This window comes from Podarcis gaigeae (genome assembly GCF_964106915.1).
Source record: "Podarcis gaigeae genome assembly, chromosome: Z".
Classification (NCBI taxonomy): Eukaryota; Metazoa; Chordata; class Lepidosauria; order Squamata; family Lacertidae; genus Podarcis; species Podarcis gaigeae.
In genome coordinates this window covers 12,806,407-12,830,798 of record NC_139691.1, presented here as the reverse complement: position 1 = coordinate 12,830,798, position 24,392 = coordinate 12,806,407, and the positions used below count along the sequence as shown (strand labels likewise).

The window sequence follows — 24,392 nt, the reverse complement described above, 5'->3', positions numbered from 1 at the left end:
GGCATTCTTCAGTGAGAGCAAAAAGCACACGATTGAAACCAGTGGCGTAGCGTGGGGGGTGCTGGCTGCACCGGGCGCAACATCTGGGGGTTAGGGGGCGCAAATCCACGGGTTAGGGGGTGCAAATTACTTGTCTTGCCCCGGGTGCTGACAACCCATGCTACACCACTGATTGAAACAAAAGCAAACTCCCACATACAGGTGTTTCTACCAAATGTTTTAGACAAGCTCTCCAAATGAAAGCAACCCAGTTGTATTCTGGTGCCTGGAAGCAAACATTTCAGTGTATCAGAAATACCTGATTAAAAGGCAGTGTCGAGGGAACAGTTTATGTACTAGATAACAGTACCAGCCACACTCCAAAGCTGAAATTTACATCAGGTGACATGAGGGCCCTGCACTTAATTGGGACAGGTGAACTGAGATTAATGCATCTAATGCTTGTATTAAGCATGCATGGTGCAAGTCTCATTGCCTTTCAGTAGTTCAACTCATTCAACTATATCACAACTTACAGTTTTATAACTCCTAAATGTTTTAAATTATATGGCCCACAGAAGGGTCTGACTTGGTTGCATAATATTACTACTGTACATAATATGCAACCAAGTCAGATACTTCTGTGGGCCATACAATTTAAAACATCTAGGAACACAAATGCCTAGGTATCACTTTTTCTTATTAAAAGTTGCTTACTTCCTTGTACAACTGATAGCTCTGACACACCTGAAAATCAGGGGCTGCTATGTGGAAATTTAGCTAAGGAAAAAGAAGTCCTGTATTAGCAGAATCCAAACATTCTATCAATCAAACCATACCCACACATGTGAGATTTCTTTGTGAAAGGAGGGTGGGGAGAATGAAAAGACATGAATTCACATCAACAATGTAGGGCTTTATTTTGAATGCATAACCTAGAGACTGAGTTATGACTTTATTAAAAAGACAAGTATCTGAGAAAAATCAGAACAATTATTTCGTTGTACAAATTCGTTTACCTGTACGAGGTTTTGCATTTTAGTTTAAATCCTAAAAAAATAAAGCAACGGGTGGAGGGAGATCAGGAGCAGCCATTAACACCATTTATTTATGCTGACAAAGCGAAATATAAGCCAGGACATTTTTTTTACATCTTGGAAATGTACTCACTAGCAGGGCTCGGACAGTCCCATCATGCACACCAAATACAACTTTGCTGCTGAAATTTTTAAAGAGCTTATTAAAAACAATAGCCTCCCCAAAGTCAACCCCCTGAATGAAAGATCAGGCTAGTTCTGATGTTTTGCTGTTCAGATTTATTTCAATAAAGGGAAAATGCATGTTCCTATTTTTTGAAGGAAAAAAAAAATAAATCACAAGTACTACAAAACAGGTAGGTAGGTAGGTAGGTAGGTAGGTAGGTGGGTACTCAGAGACATTTCAAAAGCTGGCAAGTAAGGTAAGGTAGGGATAAGAGGAGGGAGAGAGATTTAAATATGCACCCCTATTGACAATATACAACACATTTAGATAATTTAAGTATATAAAAGGCAAGAGGCAGCATTTCAGCAGCAAAGTGCTAAAAGGGTATGTCACAAAAGAAAAGGGCAAAGCCACATCTCAGAGGAAATACGGTGTGGTTGTTCTTGGGGGGATCACACGTTCTGAGTCTGGAACTGCACGGAAGAGCTTTGGTTCCCTTGTATTTACATCTTTAAATACCATGATTGAGGCAATATTTCCACAGCGATAGCAGTAGTTCGGAGCAGACCACACTGTGACCAACTTCTCATCAAACATAAATTTATAACCTTCGTGCACCAGCTGGTGGGCTCGGCAGATGAGCTTTAAGTTGTTGATATGGACAAACTAAGGTGTAAACAAAAAAATAAGGAAGGAAGTTAAGGAAAATATTTACAGTAAAAATGTTGGAGGTAGTGCACGCGCGCACACACATGCACGGATGCACACGCATTCTATTCCACTGACAAGGAGCCATGGCAACACTACAGAAGCCCAGCACAAAGACACAGAGCAGGAGGCGGCGATGTTCTTTCTCTCATACTAAAGTCTTCTTTCAAATACTCTCTTGTTCTCTCCCCTTAAACTCTCAGTTTCTCCTTAAGAGTTGATGCTTTTAAAATGTGATCCTGAAAGCCGAACGCAATCTTTAAGAATATGTTAACAAAACCAGGCAGCAGTGACACAGCACTAAGGCACTTTCAATATGAAGTAACATGAAGTGCAACCATTTTGATTACTGTATCCAGACATCCTACACCAGTGTCATATTTTCCAATAAAATATCCCTGAACACAAGATTTATACTATATAGCAGTGTGTTGGAAAAGAACCTAGAAGATGGGAGTTTGAATACCCACTCAGCCATGAAGCTCACTGGGTTCCTTTGGGTGGGTCACAGCCTCTCCCCTTAACCTACCTCATAGGCTGTAAAGGTAAAAGTAAAGGGACCCATTAGTGGCCGACTCTTGGGTTGCGGCGCTAATCTCGCTTTATTGGCCGAGGGAGCTGGCATACAGCTTCCGGGTCATGTGGCCAGCATGACTAAGCTGCTTCTAGCGAACCAGAGCAGCACACAGAAACACTGTTTACCTTCCCACCAGAGCAGTACCTATTTATCTACTTGCTCTTTGAAGTGCTTTCAAACTGCTAGGTTGACAGGAGCTGGGACCAAGCAACAGGAGCTCACCCCATCGCGGGAATTCAAACCGCCAACCTTCTGATCGGCAAGTCCTAGGCTCTGTGGTTTAACCCACAGCGCCACCTGGGTCCCTTTATAGGCCTGTGGTGAGGATTAAATCAGGAGGGGGAGAACCACATATGTCAATCACCTTGACCTCTTTGGAGAACAGGTGGGATATAATAAAAATAATAGTACTATTAGCACTTGTACCCCCAGCAACATGAATAAGATGGAATGGGCACGCCCAGTCTTAACTTGCCTTGTGCAAGCAACAGGATATCAAATGAAACAGTTGTGTGAAGCAAAAACAGAATCATAAAACAAAACTGTTCCCAAAACGCAAACCTGTTCTCTGAGGCAAACACAGTCTCAAACTCCCCATCATTTCTCTTTCTCAGGCAATACTTTGATTGCAGGCCAGAGTCACTGCCAGAGACATGGTTGGGAAACTGGGTTTTCTTACCTCATTTGTGACTTTTGCCCCAAACAGCCAGCCTGCACCTCGGGGACTTATGGCCCAGGTGTCCACATCTTCTGGGTCAGACCAAACAAGGTCACAAAAAGCTCCTTTGTGTGGGATCTCTTGGTTGCGCTCGATAGTCCGAATCTGGTCCAGTGTTTTTATGTCTGGAGACAGGCCCCCATGTACACAGAGGATTTGCTCATCTATTAACTTGAAGGGAAAAAAGATAGGAGGTGAAGATGTTATTAGGACCACAATCCTGAAATTAAGAAAAAAACTTTGGTGAATGTATAATTAGAGAAACAGAGACAGAAAGTCACTTGTTATTCACTTAAAAGAAACCCTTACCGCTGCTACTGTGAGCATGTCAAAAACTTTGGTGCAGTATCTCCAGGCATTAGCATTACCATATTTGGTTTGGCATTCATCTATTGGAGAAAGAAGCAGGGGAAAGAGGTGAAGAGAGTAATGTTTTAGTGATTATAATTTCTCAGACTAAACTAGACGGGTTGAAGGAACAACAGCGGAGATAGGAGCTCCCATGTTGACTGAAAACCCAGCATTATCTGTTCACCTAATCACTCATTTAATTTGGGTTGCATCCAAAATTCATTATATTCACAACAACCTTATAAAACAGATTTAGCTACTTTAAAAGTTTTATCCTAACTGGTTCACATTTCTTGAATAACTTGAAAAAATGTGTAATCATTTAAATATATCATGAAGAAAGAAATGCTCAATGAGCAGATGAACATGCTTTTTACATCAATTGTGAGACTTTGACAGATATTTCTTTTTCAAAAAGTAAATTAAATAGTATTGCATGCCCAGCATCACTCAGCATGCCCACAAACAACCTGCTCCATTTCGAGTCCAATACTCCATTAGACAAATCTAATTAAGCCATATTCTTCCTTCACACACAGTTGTAGATACAGGTCCAATTAGTTGTCCATATTACAACATATTTTTAAAGCACTGTTCATTCCGTCGTGTCCCCGCCAGAATCCTGGGAACTATAATTCACTCCTCAGAACAGCAATTCCCAGCAGCCTTAACAAACAACAGTTCCCAGGATTCTTTGGGTGGGTGGGTGCACTTCAAAATATATTGTGAGGAAAATTACACAGAATCTCTATTTCTAGATCTTAGCACTACGCATCACTCTAAGATTCTAAGGACAGCTTCCTACATTATAAAGCAGAAGCTTATGCTTGTTTTAACGACAAACCCCTTGTTCACAATCCTTCTAAAAATGTTCCAAACTCTACAGGAAGGGCCAGGGAATTTTTCAGCCCAAGAGTCAAGGACTTTTTCAGCCCAGGGATCGCATTCACATCTGGCAAAGTTGCAGAGGCCACAGCCAGTGATGGGTGGAATCAGAGGCAAAAGAAGGTGGAGCAATTAAGGTTGTTTGTTTGTTTACTTTTGTACAGGAGGCTAGTTTCTGCACACATTAACACACCCCTCTCTATCCTTCATCCAGACAAGCAAGAGTTATTGTTAGTGTTAAAGGACAGGCAAGAAGGCTCAATAAGGATGTGAAGCAGGGAAGGTGAACTGGATGGTCTGGGGTGAGTCTTAAGGTCCAAATACAAGAGGCTTGGAGGCCACATCTGGTCCCTGAGCCAGAGGCTTCACCATCCTTCTTCTACAGCTTCTAAGAGGACAAGCCAACTCACCACGGGCTTATGTTGATTATAACTATGAAACTGAAGGTAGGGTAGGAAGAGAACTTACCATAAAATCCATACACTTGAGTTATCTGTCTGCTCTCATGATTCCCACGTAAAAGTGTGATGCGATCAGGCCATTTTGCTTTTAGGGCAAGAAGATAGGTAAACGTCTCAAGGCTATAGTAGCCTCTGTCTACAAAGTCACCCTGAAAAGTTAAACAATGTTTTACTATACTGCATGACATGAGACACTCAGGCTGCAATGTTACATGCACTTGAACTCGGAGGCACTTGTATCAGACTAAATATGCATAGGACAGGGCTACTAGCCTCTGCTTCCAAAAGTATATGTATGCTTGCTTGCTTGCTTATTTATTTATAAGACTGTTTATCCACTCTTTGCCTTTAAGGTCCCAGGGCACAACACATAATTATACAATTAAAGAAAAAAGAAAAGGAAGGATAGTAAAACAGCTTACATAATATTATAAAAACAAGCAATCCCCTTCAGAGGAGTCAGTAGACCAGGTAGTTTTTTAAAACTGGGGCAGCCCCCAAATTGTGGAATTTCCTCCCCAATAGGGCTGGGCAATATCTGGTTTTCAGCATTGTGATGTATCAGTAGCTAAATACTGCAATATAATAATATAGCACAATGTCTGAAATGTATCTCGGCTGCCTCTTCCCACCTTAGGCAAGGAAGAAGCAGCTGAGATACCTTGCCCAGCCCTACAGATGAGCAAGCCCCCATGCCACTTCAGTTCATGTGGGGCGTAGGGGCTTCCTCAAAGGCACACGCAGGCAGGCAGAACAAGCGGGGAGACACATGCAAGCACACAGAGAAAGAGAGAAAGGGAAAGCAGACACACACGGGTGGGGTGTGGAGAAAGAAAAGTGCAGTGGTACCTCAGGTTAAGTACTTAATTCGTTCCAGAGGTCCGTACTTAACCTGAAACTGTTCTTAACCTGAAGCACCACTTTAGCTAATGGGGCCTCCTGCTGCTGCCGTGCCGCCGGAGCACAATTTCTGTTCTCATCCTGAAGCAAAGTTCTTAACCTGAAACACTGTTTCTGGGTTAGCGGAGTCTGTAACCTGAAGCGTATGTAACCTGAAGCGCATGTAACCTGAGGTACCACTGTAGCAGGAAACTTGGGAAAGAAGAGGCTAAGTGGTGCAAGGTTTATTTATTTATTTTCTAAACTCGGAATAACCCCATGGCAGAATGCCGATCCCAGCACCTACCAGCCTGCCTAGAAGCGAAATTTATGGCGGTGGGGCCAGAGGAAAGTTCCCAGTCTATGGCTGCTCTGTGGTTTGCTGCCCCCTGCAGGAGGCAGGGGAGAGCTGACCCGTCGGAACAACAGACAGAAGCATTCTGGCTTGGCTTCATAAGGTTTATCATCAGGGCAAATATTTTGAACCAGTTGTTATTAAACTGGTTTTCAACTATCTATCACAAAATCGCCCAGGCCTATTCCCCAGAGAGATGCATTTGGCTTCTTCACCATACAGTTTTCAGAGACTGATGAACACTTCTTCACCTTGGTGTTTGACAACTGAAATGTGCATTTTTGGGACTTGTTCTATTTCTGTGACCCAAACCTGTTTTAACTGTTTTTAATTCTGAATTTTAACTTGCTGTCCTGGGACCTGCTGGTGAGGGGTGGGCAATGAATTTAAATAATGAATGATAACAGGGGATGAGAATGATTGAATCTAGGACAGTAGTTCTCAAAGGGTGTAGTCTACCTTTAGGTAGACTAAAGGACAATCAAAGAAACACCTAAACATTTCAGTGTTGTGCAGCATAGTATAGTATGAAAATATTTTATTTTAGTTGCAGGATATGGAAAGATATCTTTTCAAATCAAGAGCATCAAGTAATATACTGAGGACAATACTAACTGAGTTCCATAATTGTGCTGGAAAATAGTGCTGGAGAATAGTATTGACTATTCTTTTACAGTTCTCCTTGACATATTGTTGGGAACAGGGATTTTCAACTCTGACAAATACGAAAGATCATAAAAGAGAAAGGATTCTCTGTGCTGTTAAGAAGAAGAAGAGGAGTTTGGATTTGATATCTCACGTTATTACTACCCGAAGTGGAGTCTCAAAGAGGCTAACATTCTCCTTTCCCTTCCTCCTCCACAACAAACATTTTGTGAGACTGAGAGACTCCAAAGAAGTGAGACTAGCCCAAGGTCACCCAGAAACCGCATGTGGAGGAGCGGAGACAGACACCTGATTACGAGTCTATTGCTCTTAACCACTATACCACACTACTGATAAAATGAGCGTGCCTCAAATTAGGCTTAATATAAATAAGATTACCCAGCAAAAGAAAGCTCATACAAATGACTTTGTATACATACTTACGGTACTATAACGCTCGTTTATAATTATATTTTGGGAATGATTCATGTTCTTATGTAGCTGTGTTGTTTTATACTTTCTGGATATCCTGTGATCATATTATAAAGTAGTTGTGTTCTATGTTATAAACCCGGCACTGCTAGGAATTATTTCTTTTTGTTTTCCAATATATTTCTTATCAATAAAAAAGATCTGTGTGGCATGAGCAAATTTTAATTCTGATGTAGGACCTTTGATGTATTAAGCATGTGCTCTAACACTGAGCTATGGCCCCCCACAAGTTCTAGGAGCATGACGGTTAAAAAAACCTGTACTTGCAGAAAACCACAACCTCTGCCCTTCTACTATGGCTCATATAAAACACATTTCAAATGTTCTGTTCAGATTCAGAACCTCTCCTATCTCAAGTAACTGATTCATGCAAAGTAGGAATTCCCACAATAATGAAAGTTGCATCAATAATAATAAGATATCCCCTCACAAAGAAACAAATCTCTTGCTCATTGCCCTGAAAAGAATTTGAACCATTTTCTACTTCTACCAGTTTTGCACAGCACTGAGCAAAGGTTTGAAATTTTAGGAACATGAGCAATCAAGCACTTCAGTCCAAGCCTTCATTAATTAGATTATATTTTCTGACCTGGTAAAGAGAGAAAAAAGCAGAGGCAAGACACAGCAAGCAAGGAAACAGGACCCAAATTAAAACATACACAGAGCCCCCTGCTTTACCAAGTCATGGATATACTACATTAAAAAACCTGCTAGTTATTTTTAGAATTTTATTTGTACATACCATAAATATATAGTTTGTGTCAGGAACCTGACCTCCAGTTCTGAACAATTCACACAAATCATAAAACTGGAACACAAAAACAAAAGGAGGGAAGGCTTGTATCATTAACATTCTGTGATAAACCAAGAGGATAACAAATTCAACAAAGAATGGCATAACTTTATAGAATACAGTATATTAAAGAACACTGGAAAAATTGTAAAAACTCTAGCAGGATTAATATAGCACTTGTAATTTAAAATGACAAAGGATAAAAATGAAGTACAGTATAATAATTTGGATAAATGTAATTAGATGCAGTTTAAAAAGGAAGATAAATTTTGGAAGCCAAGAGGGGGGTGGGGGGGAATCAGGGGGTTCAGGGAACCCCATAAAGGTACTGATATTGGTTTAATGTAAACAAGTGTGTGTGTGTTTTTGAAACTCTGAAAATATTTTTTTTTTAAAAAAAAACATTCTGTGTTAAACTCAAATGACTTAAAACGCCCCAAAAGTTATGAACTTTTGTTTTTTTAAAGAACAGGTGGCTCTGAAAGGCATCTGAAGAAAAGGAACGGGCTGGACAGACATAGGTGTGTTAGGGGATGTTCAAGTGTTAGAATCCCACATTCAAACAGCTAAAATGCTACTACTAGCTTGAACCTGGGGTTTACCTAAACTGTTTGATGCTGAATCAGTGCAAGGCAGACAACATCTGAACTATTCCTGATAAATATTCTGTGTTCAATTATGGGCCTTGGTACTCCTTTCAAAAACTAATGTTAATATTTGTTTTATGGTTTCAATGGTGCATTGGGAGGAAATAAGTATTCCACGCATCACTAAGTGATGCTCTCTCTACCACGCCCAACCTCTTGACCAACATTTAGTTCTTGCAAAGTACACCTAGACTATCACTTCTAAAGCACTGCAAATGCACCACCCCCAACAAAATACTGCCATAACTTTGTAACATGGCATCACTGCGAGAACTCTGTTTCTCTATTTTTTAAATCTTGCAATGCAAATCATAAGCAGCACCATTGATTTTACTACAAGGGTGCTGATCTAAAGGAAGCCTTTGATTTAATCCTGCCAGCTTCCTCTGGGCACAATATCTATAACCTTTGAACAGAATTACTTCTGTATTAGAGGCTTCAGGGATAATACTCCTGTTAATGTTAAGCAGTTCAATTAACTGCAGTCTAAAGGCCAAGAACCAAAACTATGTAGCCTGGTTATTCAAAAAACGATTCAAGGAGTCAACTCAGGTGGAATCTACACACATATAAAAAAACGCTGTGAAAATGCATTTTTTATAAAAAAAAGTTTTGAAAAATATATTGAATTTGCCATAGCTCACCCATTGCCATCTAATGTCTTTACAACACACTTAAAATATTTCATTTGCAGCTATGCAGCTGAGTCCCCATTCTGCAAAGCTGGATTACTTGTTTGTAGGGGGAAAGAAATGAATAGATCATGCTTACTTCCAGAAAATTAACACACTTTGCTCTTGAGTACACTCAACCAACCGTCACTTCTGAATTTTGTGGAATGTATAGTATTATCATTATGAACAAATGACAACAAAAACATTTTCCTTCAAGGTATAAAAAAGGGAGGGATATTATGTTGCATTGCTGTTTCCATGTCCCCCTGGTGAATACTTGCACATTCTTTTACAATGCAAAAGATTGTTTGCAAGTGTCAATCCTTTATTCTTGGAGGGTATAGCATCAAAGGAACAATCCATTTAAACTCCACCTGTCCATGTATGTCACCGCAGACTGTAACTGGTGTAGACACTGGCTGCACATTAGATTCTTCTAGAAGAAGGTCACAGACGTAGTCACACAAGCGCTACAAAGAGAGAGTGCATTTTGGTCATTAATACAGGATTTCTCTGCATTATGGTCATCACAGTGGCACATAGCCAGCTAACAAGGTTATGACCATGTCAAACCAGAAACTTGTGAAAGGGTCAGCTTTGTAAACATGTACATTGAAGTTACTAACCCACAGGAACTTTAAGCAGCTGTCTATAGACAACTGTGGTGTTGTTGTCGTTTAGTCATGTCCGACTCTTCATGACCCCATGGACCAGTGCACACCAGGCACTCCTGTCTTCCACTGCCTCCCGCAGTTGGGTCAAACTCATGTTAGTAGCTTGGAGAACACTGTCCAACCATCTAGACAACTGTAGTTTGTAAATAAAAATCCTCTACAAAACTGTCCTTCCAGTTTACCTGGTGGAAACTCTTACTTCCTCTAGGAAATTAGGTCACACATCTCAGCAGTTAATCCAACTGTGATTTTATTTCCTGTTAATTAAAGGCTTCTGATCTGTGAAAAAGCCAGTTATCCCAGATTTTATCTACTTTTCTCAGAACTCTCAAATTTCAATAGGTGGCAAAAGAAAGATAACAGCAGATCAAACATAAACTGACCTCTCAAAAACAATGGCTTCACAATGAGGGTTCACAATGTGCGTGGGTCATGATTCGCCGCTTCTGCGCATGACGTCATTTTGCGCGTCTGCGCATGCGGCAAAACCCGGTACTTCCGGGTTACCACGGGGCCAGTGGAAAAGTACAAGCTAAGCTTCCTTCCAAACCAAGGCCTCACCTGAGACAGAGAGATTTACAAGACAAAAGGTGTTGATGGCCCATCTAGGAGGTATTTTGGACCTGGGCAGACAGAAGGTTCCCAGGGTAACTGGGCATGAGGTGACAGGAACAGGTGTTCTAGGAAGAAAGAGCCATCTTGGGAAGACTGGCTCAGCAGAGAGTGGGTGGCACCCAGCTTTTGTAACAATATGTTTTGTGTAATTTTTTACAGAAAAACAACCAGTAAAAACAAATTCATGATAAAAGATGGGATCTTTGAAAAGACCAAGGAGTACTACAGAGCAGGAAACAAAAGACTCTCAGGTGGTGCCACCCATTAGTACTGTTAATTCTGTGGATACTTCCTAGTATGCTTAGTGTCAGCGTGTCTACTAGTGTTATATCTCATATCTCAATCACAGAAAAAAACAAAAATCCGTAAGTACAATGATGACGATCTTCTGGCTAATGAATCTATGACGCCTGCTACGCTTCAATGCCATTTGGAGACAAAACACAACCACTACAAAAAACAAACAAACAGATTTTTTTCAAGATCAAACTTGCAGTTGAAGAAGGGGCAAAAAGCCATAGGAAAAACTCTGGTGTGACCACTCAGGAGAATCAACCTTAGCTTCTTGATATGACAAGAATCATTGCCAAAGCAGGAAAGGCTCATACTATAGGGCCAGCTATATGCAAATGAGTATTTGGTGAGTCTGCAGGTAAGGAAATCAACACAGTACAGTGGTATCTCAGTTTACAAACTTAATCCGTCCCGGAACTCCGTTCTTAAACCAAAACCGTCCTTAAACAGAGGCGCGCTTTCCCTAATGAGGCCTCCCGCCGCCGGTGCCCTTCCACCATTCAGATTCCATTCTTAGACCAAGGTAAAGTTTGCAAACCGGGACACTACTTCCGGTTTTGCGGAGTTTTGTAAACCGAATTGTTCGTAAACAGGACTGTTCTTAAACCGAGGTACCACTGTACCTCTTTTGAACAACACTGTGAAATGAAGCATATATGATTTGTCTGATTATATAAAACAGACACTCATTTGAAGGGTCCAGACTTACAGCGATTCTTTGAATTACGTGATGCAGTATGACTTTTTCTGACGGACTCAAAATTTCCATGTGATCAGTTTAACAACTTTGCGCAGTTGTGTATGGTAGACTACTTAGCAGACGGTTTCATGTAAACACTCTCAACACAAGTTTCCAGGGTAGCGATGTGAATATTTTTTACGGTGAAGATAAGATTGAGGCAATGATTTAAAAATTATGGTTATGGGCAAGCTGAGAAGATGGTAGCCTCACTAATATTCCAACACTGGAGACATTTCTGGAGGCTACCGACGAAAAATTGATACCAGAAGTAAATATTACACCACTGAGCACCTGCATGATTTAGTGACTAGCTTCAGAGATTACTTTTCTGTATCAAATCCTGAAAACTCATGGCTATAGAAACCTTTTGAATGTGATGTGCACCTACTTCTTCTTCGCCAAATCTTTATTAGGCATTACAAGTATAGGTAAAGGGACCCTTGACCATTAGGTCCAGTCGTGGCCAACTCTGGGGTTGCGGCACTCATCTGGCCGAGGGAGCCAGCGTACAGCTTCCAGATCATGTGGCCTGCATGACTAAGCTGCTTCTGGCGAACCAGAGCAGCGCACAGAAACGCCATTTACCTTCGTGCTGGAGCGGTACCTATATATCTACTTGCACTTTGATGTGCTTTCGAACTGCTAGGTTGGCAGGAGTAGGGACCGAGCAACGGGAGCTCACCCCGTAGCGGCGATTTGAACCACCGACCTTCTGATCGGCAAGTCCTAGGCTGTATCAGCAGAAGAGCAAGATGCACTTGTTGACGTGACTAGTGATGATTCATTACAATCATTTTTCAAAGAATGTAGACTGAACCAATTCTGGGTGAAGGTTTTTGCTAATTATAAGAAGTTAGTTGAAAAAGCTTTGAAATATCTAGAAATTAGCTTGATGTTGAACCAGATTTGAGAATAAAAGTAGGCAATATTGAACTGAACGTGGAAGGAAATTTGGGGGGCCAAAAGAGACATGATTTCTCCCATCACATTTAGGTTTAGTGTTTTGTTGGGAGCCGCCCCAAGTGGCTGGGGCAACCAAGCCAGATGAGCGGCAAGGAAGCAAGCAAGGAAACAAATAAATAAAATTAAGGTTTAGTAACTGTTTACTTGTACTATACATGAATAAAATTAAATTTGTCTCCCCCCCCCAACAACTAAGTCTTTGCCATTTTTTGTTGTAATATTACAAATTTTACGGTTATTTTTAAGTATACCTAAAATGATTTGCTTATTAGGGATTCAAAAGTAGGGGGTCCATGGCTTGGCTTTTTAAAAAATAGGGGTGCCCAGTAATTAGCTAATTGTGGGACCACTGATTAAAGCGTTTCAGCGGGTGCCCGTGTTGCCGCTACGCGCTGGGGCGGCTTCCGTGAAAGCGGAAGCCCAAGGAGAGCCCTACGTGGAAAGAGAGGGCAGAAGGGGTCCCCACTCGCCCCCTGCCCCTCCTAAGACCCAGCCTCCCCATCTCCTCTTACCTTGAGGTCGTTCTCGGGCAGGTACTTGCAAAGCCGCGCAATCTCAACATACTTGTCCAAGTCCAAAGGCGCCATTTTGGGAGGGCAGCTTTCTCGGGGGAGAAGGTGGGAGGTAGGAAAAGAGGGGGGAAAGAGAGAAAGAGAGAGAAGAGGAGGAGGAGGAGGAGGAGGGTGCGAGGTAAGAAGAGAGAGAGGACTGGAAGCGAGGACACGGCAATCCCTGATGGTGAAGCGGGAAACCCACTCCCTCCCTCGAATTTCCGGATGAAAAAAGGGCGAATGTGCCTTAAAATAAATAAATAAATAAGCGAAAGCAAAAAGCAAGGAGGACGCAAGAACGCCTCCTTCTCTCTTCCTCTCGCTCCCTCCCCTCCCACGGCGGGAGGGAAGCCAGACCGGAAACGAGGGGACCCACTTCCGCTGGAGGTTCGAAACTCGACGTCGGGAGACTGATTTCCGATAAGATTGAAGACGACTACCGGCTTCTTCCTCCTACAGCGCTCTGAGGTGAATCCCAACCCCATTGCATTCTGGGATTCGTAGTCTGGCGCAAAACCTATAGCTCAACGCCACAGGGAGGTCGGGATGTAAAGTGGGTGTCAGACGGTGCTCTTTTGCCTTTGTTTACCTCCCCCACCCAGCAATTCTTTGTTATATTTATAAAAAACCAGAATAAAAGGTAAAGGTACCCCTGCCCGTACGGGCCAGTCATGATCGACTCTGGGGTTGCGTGCTCATCTCGCTCTAGAGGCCGGGAGCCAGAATACAAGAACACAATACAGGAGACACACGCAAATTCATCTAAAGGTTGATTCACATTTCATCAGTCCAATTATATAAAAATGTGCCTAGTACATTAGTTAAATGAGATCTGCAGTATGTATGTGTTTGTGTGCATATATGAATATTGTACATAAAATGCAGTTTACGCCAGGTAATAACCTCCACAGGGTTACATGTGTGTTGTGAGCAGGTTCCAGTCATTTTTTCTCTGGGGTGTATATGGGCAGTTATCCCTTACAAGAGTCAACATAGATGCCGAAATCCAGCATCACTTGAGCTCTGCGAACTTTCTACCAATTGAAGTGCAGTGTTTGAGGACCAGGACATTTGCAGGGAAACCAAAATGCTTGTTTACAAAGCTACTGTACTACCAATCTTACTGTATGCTTGTGAAACATGGACCACTTAGAAATGCCATCTCCAACTCCTTGAAAGATTCCATCAACCATGTGTCCAGGGATTAACTACACATCACTTGGGAAGACAGGTGAACTAATGCCAGTGTAGTGGAAGAAGCAAAGAGCACCAGTGCCGAAGCAATGATTCTTCAGCATCAACTTCGTTGGACAGCTCATGTTGTTCTGATGCCTGATTATCGTCTTCCAAAGCAACTACTCTATTCTGAACTTTAAAATGGAAAGAGGAATGCTGGTGGTCAACAAAAAAGTTTTAAAGACTCCCTCAAGGCAAATCTTTAAAAATGTAGTATAGACACCAACAACTGGGAGACACTAGCCTGCAAGTGCTGCAATTGGAGAACAGCCTTTACCAAAGGTGTCGGGGGCTTTGAAGAGACTCAGACTCAGGATGAAAGGGAGAAACGTGCTTCAGGTTACAGACGCTTCAGGTTACAGACTCCGCTAACCGAGAAATATTACCTCAGGTTAAGAACTTTGCTTCAGGAGAACAGAAATTGCAGGGGAGCAGCGCAGCAGCAGCGGCAGGCCCCATTAGCTAAAGTGGTGCTTCAGGTTAAGAACAGTTTAAAGTTAAGAACGGACCTCCAGAACAAATTCAGTTCTTAACCAGAGGTACCACTGTAGTTGACTTCTCTCTTTGGATTAATCTGTATTTGTGCTGCTTTTGTCTGGAATTCTGTTGTTTTTGTTGTAATATATTTATTAAGCAGTTGTTGTGTAACCCACATGGGGACCACATGGTGGAGGGCAGGTAAAAAATGTTGGTCTGTATCTAATGTTAGGCATACACAGAGCATAGACCCATTGTAATTAATGGACAGGCCCATTGATTTCAGTAGGCCTACTCTCAGTTGGATGCTACTCCTTCTAAGGCATTTTGAATAAACAGATATAAATAAGAAATATTTTATATAAATATACATGATACACCTTATAAACATATTAATAGCAGCCTGGCCACCAGCAATCCCACATATCTGAAGCAAAAGGAAGTAACGGCTTGTGTGATGAAATGGGAAGAGATCTGCACATGCTCAGAAACGCTCTCACGTGGCCTTCTTTCTTTAAAAAAAAAAATAAGCGGGGAGAAAAGTATGCTGCACCTTAGAATGAACTGAGGAGAAAGAATATGCAATTTAAAAGTGTGCAGCGGCGGGGTGGTTTTACCGTGAAGCGCTGTCCGCTTGCACAGTGGCCACGCTGAGGGCGGAACTGCTGGTCGTCTAGCAACGGACCCGGGGGCGGGGCGTCGGTTTTTTTGATCTCACTCCTTTCCCTCGGCCTGCATCCATGGGGCCGGAGCCGGGCTCGCGGACGGCGCTGCTGGAGCTGAAGCCGGGAGGAAATCCGGAGGAAGGCAACTGGTGCGTTCTCGAGGCGGGGCATCGGTGCACGTGGGATGCAGTTTGAGGGAGTTGACGTGCAAAGAGAAACAGGGTGCGGGGAGGTCGGTGCTGAACTGAGGCGTGGGCCCCCTAGATCCGCTTCAGCCTATCTGGAAGGGGCAGCCATCGATCAGGGAGTTCTCTCTCCTGTGCCCCCCAGCAGAGGGGAATAGCCTTGCAAAGGGAGTATTAACTTGCGGAAGATGACATGCAATATGCAGTCAAACTCTGCTTGCGGCCAGAGGCTTAAATTAATAATAGCCCTTCCTTTACAAGATTCTGCCTCCGATATTTACTCCTGCCTCCAATTTTATAGCGGATTTCTTGCACGCCATTTGTTGCTTTCCTAGGTTGAATTTTAGACCGTAGGCTCCGCGAGGCAGGGCCCTGATCTCCTGCAGCCCTGTCAAATGGTCTGCACGCATCAGTGAGAATTCTTGCATTACTGTACTAATGAAAATGCATAAGTAAATACTTAAAGAATTACAGTATTGTGTTTTGTAAAAAAAATCCACTAAAAAGGGGAAGACAACACCTACAATGTTCTAATGCTGCTTTTGACAGATTTTTATATTAATTGCATTGTCATGTTTATTTTATATCCCATCTTTTATACCAAGCTGATCAAGGTGGCCCTAGTTCTCCTCCTTCCCGCTTTATGCTCAAAACAACCCTGTGAGGTAGGTTAGGCTGAGAGGGAAGTGGCTGACTCTAGGACACCCAGTGAGCTTAATGGCTAAGTGCAGATTTGGAATTTTGTTTCCCAGACCCCTAATCCAACACTCTAACCACAACACCACACTTACATTTTGAATTGTCATGTGGGGTATGGATCTTGTTTATCGCTGTATGGGATGGCAGCTCTGGTAATTTATTTATTGGTAGTATTACCTTATGATTGTGTTGTGGCTCTTTCTTTTGAAATATGCAAACCTCAGTTAAGAACTATTTTTTTTAAAATCTTGTGCACGCACATCAACCTCCCCCAACCCTGGTGCCCTCCAGATGGTTTAAAGACCAATTCTCATTATCCTCAAAAGAACATGACTGTACACCAGGTTGCAGAAATCTGGTGTACCAGGGGGTGAGGATGCTATCCTGTGTATTATTCGTTTGCCTATTACATTTATATCCCAGCTTTCTCCCAAGTTGGGATTCAACATTTTGAAGCAGCATTATAAAATACAAAGTAATAAAAACAAACTAGTTAGGAACAATAGTTTAAAATACATCAGAACACATTTGGAACCAGTAATTGGAATCCTGCTTGTCTTGACAACAGCCCAGTGGTCAGCATCGCCTGTACCTTAAGTTCCCAAAGGCCTGTCTGAACAGGAAGGCCTTACCCTGCTGGTGGAAGGATAACAAGGAGGGAGCTCATCTAACCTCTCTTGGGAGGGAATCCTATCTAGGGGAGCAGGGGCTCTCTCTCCTGTCACCACCTAATGGGCTTCTGGTGTTGATGGGACAGAGAGAAGACAGTCTTTGCCAAGAAGGTGCATTTCAGATCTTCTGGATGACAACGACCCTGTTGGCTGGAGCTGATGGGAGTTGTAGTCCCAAATACCTGGAGGGCATCCATTTGGCAAACGCTACATAGCATCTTCTGGTATGTGACCTCATGTAGGTAAAACAGCACCACCCACACACAACAAGCTTGGAAGAGCTTGAAGTTTTCCAAAAGTTTAAAACTAATTTTTTTTGGTGGGGGGGGGGGGGAGTGATTGGACCCAGAGAGGGCAAAACAGCTCACTTAGGGTGAAATGTACACACTGGGCAAGGAATAATGACTGGCTTCTGAGAAGCAGGGAGGAGAAAATTTGGTGGTGGAATGGAGTATCCTGGAAGAGAGGCTGTCTGGCAGAGTCCATACTGCAACAGTTTGTTTCACTCTTGTATGAATAATAAGATTGGGGTATTCACAGTATTTTGCACATAAAGGTAAAGGTAAAGGTACCCCTGCCCGTACGGGCCAGTCTTGACAGACTCTGGGGTTGTGCGCCCATCTCACTCAAGAGGCCAGGGGCCAGTGCTGTCCGGAGACACTTCCGGGTCACGTGGCCAGCGTGACATCGCTGCTCTGGCGAGCCAGAGCCGCACACGGAAACGCCATTTACCTTCCCGCTGGTAAGTGGTCCCTATTTATCTACTTGCACCCGGAGGTTCTTTCGAACTGCTAGGTTGGCAGGCGCTGGGACCAAGCAGCGGGAGCGCACCCCGCCGCAGGGATTCGAACCGCAGACCTTTCGATCGGCAAGTCCTAGGCGCTGAGGCTTTAACCCACAGCAGCACCACGTCTTCAATAATCCATAGAACAGCCCAGCAAGGTTACCCAGCCTTGTTTTATCCCCATGTTGTAAATGGGGATAAAACAGAAGCTGAGAGTGACTTCCCTGAGACTCTCTGACTGAGTTCATAGCCCAGGGTTCCCCTGGTTCCCCGCTCATCCTAGTATCTGCTACACCATTTATGCATGTTTGTTTGGTGGTGTTTACTCCTGGGTAAGTGTTCATAGATAGCATTGCAGGCTTAAAGAGACACGCTTCATCTTCTGCTCCACATGGAACAGCAGCCTTGCTGAGATCCCTTTTGCTTATTTCTCCATGCCAGGTATGCCCTTCTCCTACCTGGGGACAGTCCCTGTGCCCGTGTGGGGCAGAACTCCTTGTACCTACCTCCTGCAGAGCCAGGCTGCAGGAAAGGGAAAGTCATCCTTGTCGGGGGAGCAGACCCGAGTGGCAGTTTTGCCGACTCCTACGTCATGGATCTTGGTAAGGGCTAGAGTGTCATTAAAGCAGGAAGGAAGCATATGATATGTGGCAGAATTCAGCTTCTCAAGCAAACTGCTTTTGTTTTTTGTTTGTAAAAAAAAGCAAGTTCCTGGTCCTCATGGCTGCAATACAGTAATTTTAGACCCTGGATTCATGGGGTTCTTTCTCCTTCTTTAGATGACGATCTGTATTTCTTCACCAGGTTTTCAAATGTGGTAAATCTGCTCCACTTCCCAGTGGGGAGGAGTTACGGTGGAGCGTGTGGCCACCCACTCCCCACGGGGTGGGGGGGGCAGGGGACTTTGTCTCCCGTTGCCTGGAGGGATCCCAGCCACGTCAGAGCCTGGCCAGCCAATCCGCTGGCCGGTGGGGTGTGGCTGGGGACAGTTTAAACTGAGGAGTGAGCCGGAGGACTTCCTCTTGCATGGACAGGGCTCCCCCTACTGGTGGTTTACCCTTACCGGACTTCCTGCACAGCGGGCAGGAGTCAGATATAGTCAATCAATGCCTAAGCCAATACCGCTCACATTCTGTAATTCAATAAAGTTGTGGCCAAATTTGCCCAATAGCATAAACTTAATATCTCTGTCCTTGTGTGAGTTATTTTCCAACGAGGGGGTGACTGCGGGGTCTCGACACGCAAAGGAGCCCTGTGGCATTTTGGTGCCCTAGACTTCTTCCAAAAAGCTCTGCCCTGATGGGGCCATTGCCATAGGGGCCAAACTTGGCTCACCAATCCACTCCATTTGGCCCACCAGGCCATTTTGGGAAAGTCCTGCCCATCTACCCTTTAAGTAAAGGTAAAGGGACCCCTGACCATTAGGTCCAATCGTGACCGACTCTGGGGTTGCAGCGCTCATCTCGCTTTATTGGCCAAGGGAGCCGGCGTACAGCTTCCGGGTCATGTGGCCAGCATGACTAAGCCACTTCTGGCGAACCAGAGCAGCGCACGGAAACGCCGTTTACCTTCCTGCCGGAGCGATACCTATTTATCTACTTGCACTTTGACGTGCTTTCGAACTGCTAGGTTGGCAGGAGCAGGGACCAAGCAATGGGAGCTCACCCCGTCATGGGGATTTGAACCGCCAACCTTCTGATTGGCAAGTCCTAGGCTCTGTAGTTTAACCCACAGCGCCACCTGCCTCCCACCCTTTACCTGACAGCAATTGCAGAGAGTGCTGCTGCTTTTAGGTCTTGCTTGTGGGCTTTGCATTGGGGCATCTGGCTAGCCCCTGAGCAGGGGCAGACTTTGGTAATCTTTGGTAATAAGGTGCGCTGAGTTATGACAAAATTTGGCACACCGAAATGAACCATCTCAATTTGGCTCTCCCTTTTTTGGTGCCCTATGTATGGGAAGCACCTACACTGCCCGAAATAAGGCGCTGCTGTGAGAATAGGATGCTGAACTAGATGAGCCGCCTTTGGCCTCATCCCACTATCAGCTCTTACGTGTCTTTCTGGCTCCCAGATGCACACTGCTGGACGGCACCTGCCTGGCGGGGTCTCTTGCCGCGGTATGAGCATGCCACCTTCATTCCCACAAGCTGGCCCACGAGCCTCTGGGTGTTTGGAGGAGCCAGTGAAACTGGGAACAGGAATTGTGTGCAAGTTCTGGACCTCCGTGAGTATTAGTTATTTCCTTTTCATTTTATTGCTTCTTGGGGTATTTTATTTTTTAAGATTTCAAACATGCAGCTGTCCAATTTCTAAATTCATTCATATCCAATATTTGCATCCCACTATCCTACCAAGGAGCTCAGAGCAGCAAATATAGCTCTCTTGAGAATGGTTATCCTCACAACAACCCAGTGAGGTAGGTTAAGCTAGGAGAGAGTGAGTGGTCCAAGTTCACTTGGCCTTAGTCAGGGGGTTGAACCCTAGTTTCTCAGGACTTAGTCCAACAATCTTACCACCCCACTCCACTGGCTATCTGTTAGATGATGAAAATAACAATAAAACTCATTTCAGAGTGGTAGCTGGGTTATCGTACTGCAGCAAAAACAACAGTATATTGTGTCACCTTCTATAATAAATTTGTTATGGCATCAGCTTTTGCTTCTTTAGATGCATGAAGTATTATCCTGAGTTACTGCACTGGTGGGTCAGAAGGTGGAATTGTGAGATCAGAAGGAAATAATATGTAAAGGTAAAGGTAAAGGTACCCCTGCCCGTACGGGCCAGTCTTGCCAGACTCTGGGGTTGTGCGCCCATCTCACTCAAGAGGCCAGGGGCCAGCGCTGTCCAAAGACACTTCCGGGTCACGTGGCCAGCGTGACATCGCTGCTCTGGCGAGCCAGAGCTGCACACGGAAACGCCGTTTACCTTCCCGCTAGAAAGCGGTCCCTATTTATCTACTTGCACCCGAGGGTGCTTTCGAACTGCTAGGTTGGCAGGCGCTGGGACCGAGCAACGGGAGCGCACCCCGCTGCGGGGATTCGAACTGCCGACCTTTCGATCGGCAAGCCCTAGGCGCTGAGGCTTTTACCCACAGCGCCACCCGCGTGATAACTGTGTTTTAACAGTGGCCATTGACATACATACAAAATAATTGGTTTATAACATCCTAACATCCAAGCCGTTGGTCAGCAAACTGGCACATGTAAGTTGATTTAAAACCCGCAAAATGTTTCAATTCAGTCCCTAACTTATAGCACTAAATCTCTTGAGGAACTACAGTTCAGTAGTTTCAAGTTCTAGTTTCTCTTTGACATTCCTTTGAATCAAATTACCACTAAATTAGCCTTGCATTTAAGCACTTGCCTGGTAACCAAAGGGACTAGGAACTCCATTTCTTTCTTCCACATGTGATGTGTAATTTGCACCCACCCTAATTTTCTGTGCCTATAACTTACTTGTGTGCAATCCCCAATTTTTCAATATTGTAGCTTAGCTTACAAATATTTTTGTTTTCCATGTTAGAAGCTGGAACGTGGATGAGCCCTAAGGTGAGCGGCACTCCACCATCCCCTCGGACTTATCATACATCCTCAGCAGTGATTGGGGACCGTTTATATGTATTTGGAGGAGGTGATAAAGGGGTGGATCCAGTCAAAGACCAGCAGCTTCACATCTTTGACTCTGGTAAGCTTCCTCTGCTCCTGTGCAGATATTTCCCAAACCAAATGTTTAGCTGATTCCCCTGGGCCTGGCAGCAGATGGAGCAAAGTAGGAGTTGAATCCTGTTAGTCCTTAAAGAAAACCCGTTGAAATGGATAAACATGACTAATGTAGGCCTTTTAACCCTATGTGTGGGAAGCAGGGAGCAAGGCCCTTGAGGTGGCTGTTGCTTCATCTTAATACATTTATCTCTTGCCACCTGTAGCCACTCTGACATGGCTGCAACCAGAAGTTCGGGGAGACCCTCCTGCTCCTCGACATGGCCATGCCGTGGTGGCTGTTGAGAACAGGCTCTACATACATGGCGGATTGGCTGGTGATACCTTTTTTGATGATCTCTTCTGCTTTGATACAAGTAAGTACTCGGTGCAAACTTTGTGAAAAGGGATTATTATCTTCCCACCTTGCCTTAAAAAAATAACAACCCATAGATCTTTAGAAGCCACACATTATAAAACCTTAAAGGCTAAGGATGTAAGAAATACTGTAGGATCCTGATTACAGTTTCCACCTGCAGGCTGTGTTACTACAGAATTGTGGTACAGCCTTAAGAGGTGGTGTGGGGTAGTGAGTAGCGTTTGACATGATCCAGGAAGACGAGGAATCAGATCCCCACTCAGATCTCACTGGGTGACTTTAGGTTAGGCATAATCTCTCAGTCTAACCTACCGTGCAGGGTTGTGAGGATACAAGGGAGGAAAGGGGAGGATAACCGTGTATGCTGCCATAAGTTCCTTTATGGAAAGGCAGGCATTAATGTGAAATATAAATTCTAAATACCATTTAGCCTTCCTTTGATTCCTATTTTACAGGCATTTCCCATTGTTTAAGCCACCGCCCCCAATAATCTTTGCTGTCATTACAGCTAGAAACTTTAACTTTGAAGTTAACTGTCCCAAACTCTTTACCAAATTCATTTTCCTGTTGCAGAATCGCTGAATGTGCATGCAGCCCTGTTATGTGTGTTTCAAGCTGTTTGCTTAAGCTTTGCACCTGATGAGCACTGATGTGGATTGGTTTAATGTGCTTGCAGCTGAAATGAAGTGGGAGACCCTGTCGGCTACTGGATCTGTACCAGCAGGGCGGGCAGCCCACTCAGCAGTTGTGTTTCAGGGCCATTTGTATATATTTGGTGGAATGGACCCAACAGGAGCACTGGACACAATGTATAAATATCACATAGGTGGGTGTTTCTTATGATATCTTTGCTTAGTTTCCATTGGGAACATTATACTGGGGAGTCCTCTTTGTGTATGTGCCATTGCCAGCAATTTTGAGATGGCAGCCCCAGCCATGTAACCTCCCCACATGACAACCTTATCTGAAGCTAGTAGTGGCTGAAGCTGATGGGAGCTGTAATCCAAAACAGAGTGCTTATGTGGCCTCTGATTATGTAGTGTGAACCCCCCCCCGCCGCCGCCCCCGCCCCAGATTATAAACACTGTCACCACATACTAAAGGAAGTGGGAGTACTAGATCGGAGGTCGTGCTCACCTGTTGCATGAAAAAGGTCCCAGGCTCAGTCCCTTGAGTCTGCAATTTTTAACAAGATGGAGGAGGAGCATCAGGGAACAAGGGATATTGAAACAGATTTGCTTGCAACCCTGGAAAGTTGTGGTCAATTCAGAGTAGGCACACCTGGGCTCCGTGTGCAAAATAAATCTGATATGGAATAAGGCAGCTTCATGTTTATCAAAAGCATCTATAGCTCAGTGAAAGAGGTGTTTTGCATGCAGAAAGGTCCCAGGTTTAATCCCAAATATTCTCCAGTTAAAAGGATCTTTTACAGCAGGTGATAGGAAAGGGGCTTCTCTCTCCTCTCTCTCACTAACGGAAACCTTGAAGAGCTGCTGTCAGTATTAGGCAGCAGTGTGCTAGACCAGGAATAATAGTACGTAATTTATTATTTTTACCCAACCCATCTGAACTTGTGGCTCTGCAATTTGTTGCTGAACCCCCGCCCTTGGCCACGCTGGTTGGAGCTGATGGAAGTTAGGAATCCAACAGCATCTGGCAGGCCATGAGTTTCTTACTCCTGGTCTAGATGGGAATTGTTTGAAAGGTGCCTAAGAGCAGCTCAGTGTTTCAGTGTTCCATAACACCCACAAGAGCCCTTCTGGTCTAAATAGCCCCACATACTGTTCTCAGTCAGGAGCCTGCAAGCAGGAATTGTGCGAAACTGCAGTCTCCCCTTTTTGATTCCAAACAACTGGTTTGCCATATCCTCCAAGAATCTTTCTTTGCTGCTTTTAAAACCATACAGCTGGCAGCCATCACTATTCACGTGTATGTCACTTAAAATGTTAAGAGGGAAAAAAGATCCCCAATATTTCCACTCCCTGTAGAAGCTTCAGGTCTAATTTTCCAGCTCTCTTTAAGATTGACAAATAGTGATGTTTTAATTTACAAGAAGCTGCTGCTTCCCCCCTCTTTTTTTGCATAGTTTTCTATTTATTTATTTTTAACTGCAGAAAAGGGACATTGGACAAAGTTGGAGTTTAAAACTCCTGTGCCTTCTGCTCGTCTGGACCAGTCTATGTGTGTTGTTCCGTGGAAAGTGACTTCCAGTGAGGACAGCAACAGGAAGGAAGGAGCTGGAGGCTCTAATGGAGACAATCTATCTCAAGGCTGCCCAGATGAACACTTGTGCTTAGTGTTTGGTGGAATGGATATTAAAGGGGAAATCTACAAAGACAGTGCTGTAACTCTTCTTAAGTAAAATGTTTTAAATAAATGTTTAATAATCTAAA

General features: G+C 43.8%; 2 protein-coding genes across 3 annotated transcripts; one reads left to right on the top strand and one right to left on the bottom strand.

Annotated features, from left to right (window-relative positions):
* Positions 1–874: 874 nt before the first annotated feature.
* Positions 875–13,689, bottom strand: PPP6C (protein phosphatase 6 catalytic subunit). The gene is made up of 7 exons (XM_083721249.1): positions 13,168–13,689; positions 9,742–9,837; positions 7,996–8,061; positions 4,890–5,031; positions 3,495–3,574; positions 3,147–3,356; positions 875–1,848 (listed from the first exon to the last, which is right to left on the bottom strand). The coding sequence occupies exons 1-7, from the start codon at positions 13,240–13,242 to the stop codon at positions 1,600–1,602; spliced, it is 918 nt and encodes a 305-aa protein (XP_083577375.1). The 5' UTR covers positions 13,243–13,689; the 3' UTR covers positions 875–1,599.
* Positions 13,690–15,433: 1,744 nt separating this feature from the next.
* Positions 15,434–24,392, top strand: RABEPK (Rab9 effector protein with kelch motifs). Of its 2 annotated transcripts, none has more exons than XM_083721242.1 (7): positions 15,434–15,733; positions 18,365–18,525; positions 19,994–20,146; positions 21,445–21,606; positions 21,848–21,997; positions 22,676–22,825; positions 24,114–24,392. In XM_083721242.1, the coding sequence occupies exons 1-7, from the start codon at positions 15,660–15,662 to the stop codon at positions 24,359–24,361; spliced, it is 1,098 nt and encodes a 365-aa protein (XP_083577368.1). In that variant the 5' UTR covers positions 15,434–15,659; the 3' UTR covers positions 24,362–24,392. The 2 variants fall into 2 exon arrangements, with proteins under 2 accessions (XP_083577368.1, XP_083577369.1); XM_083721243.1 differs by lacking the exon at positions 15,434–15,733 and adding an exon at positions 18,122–18,255.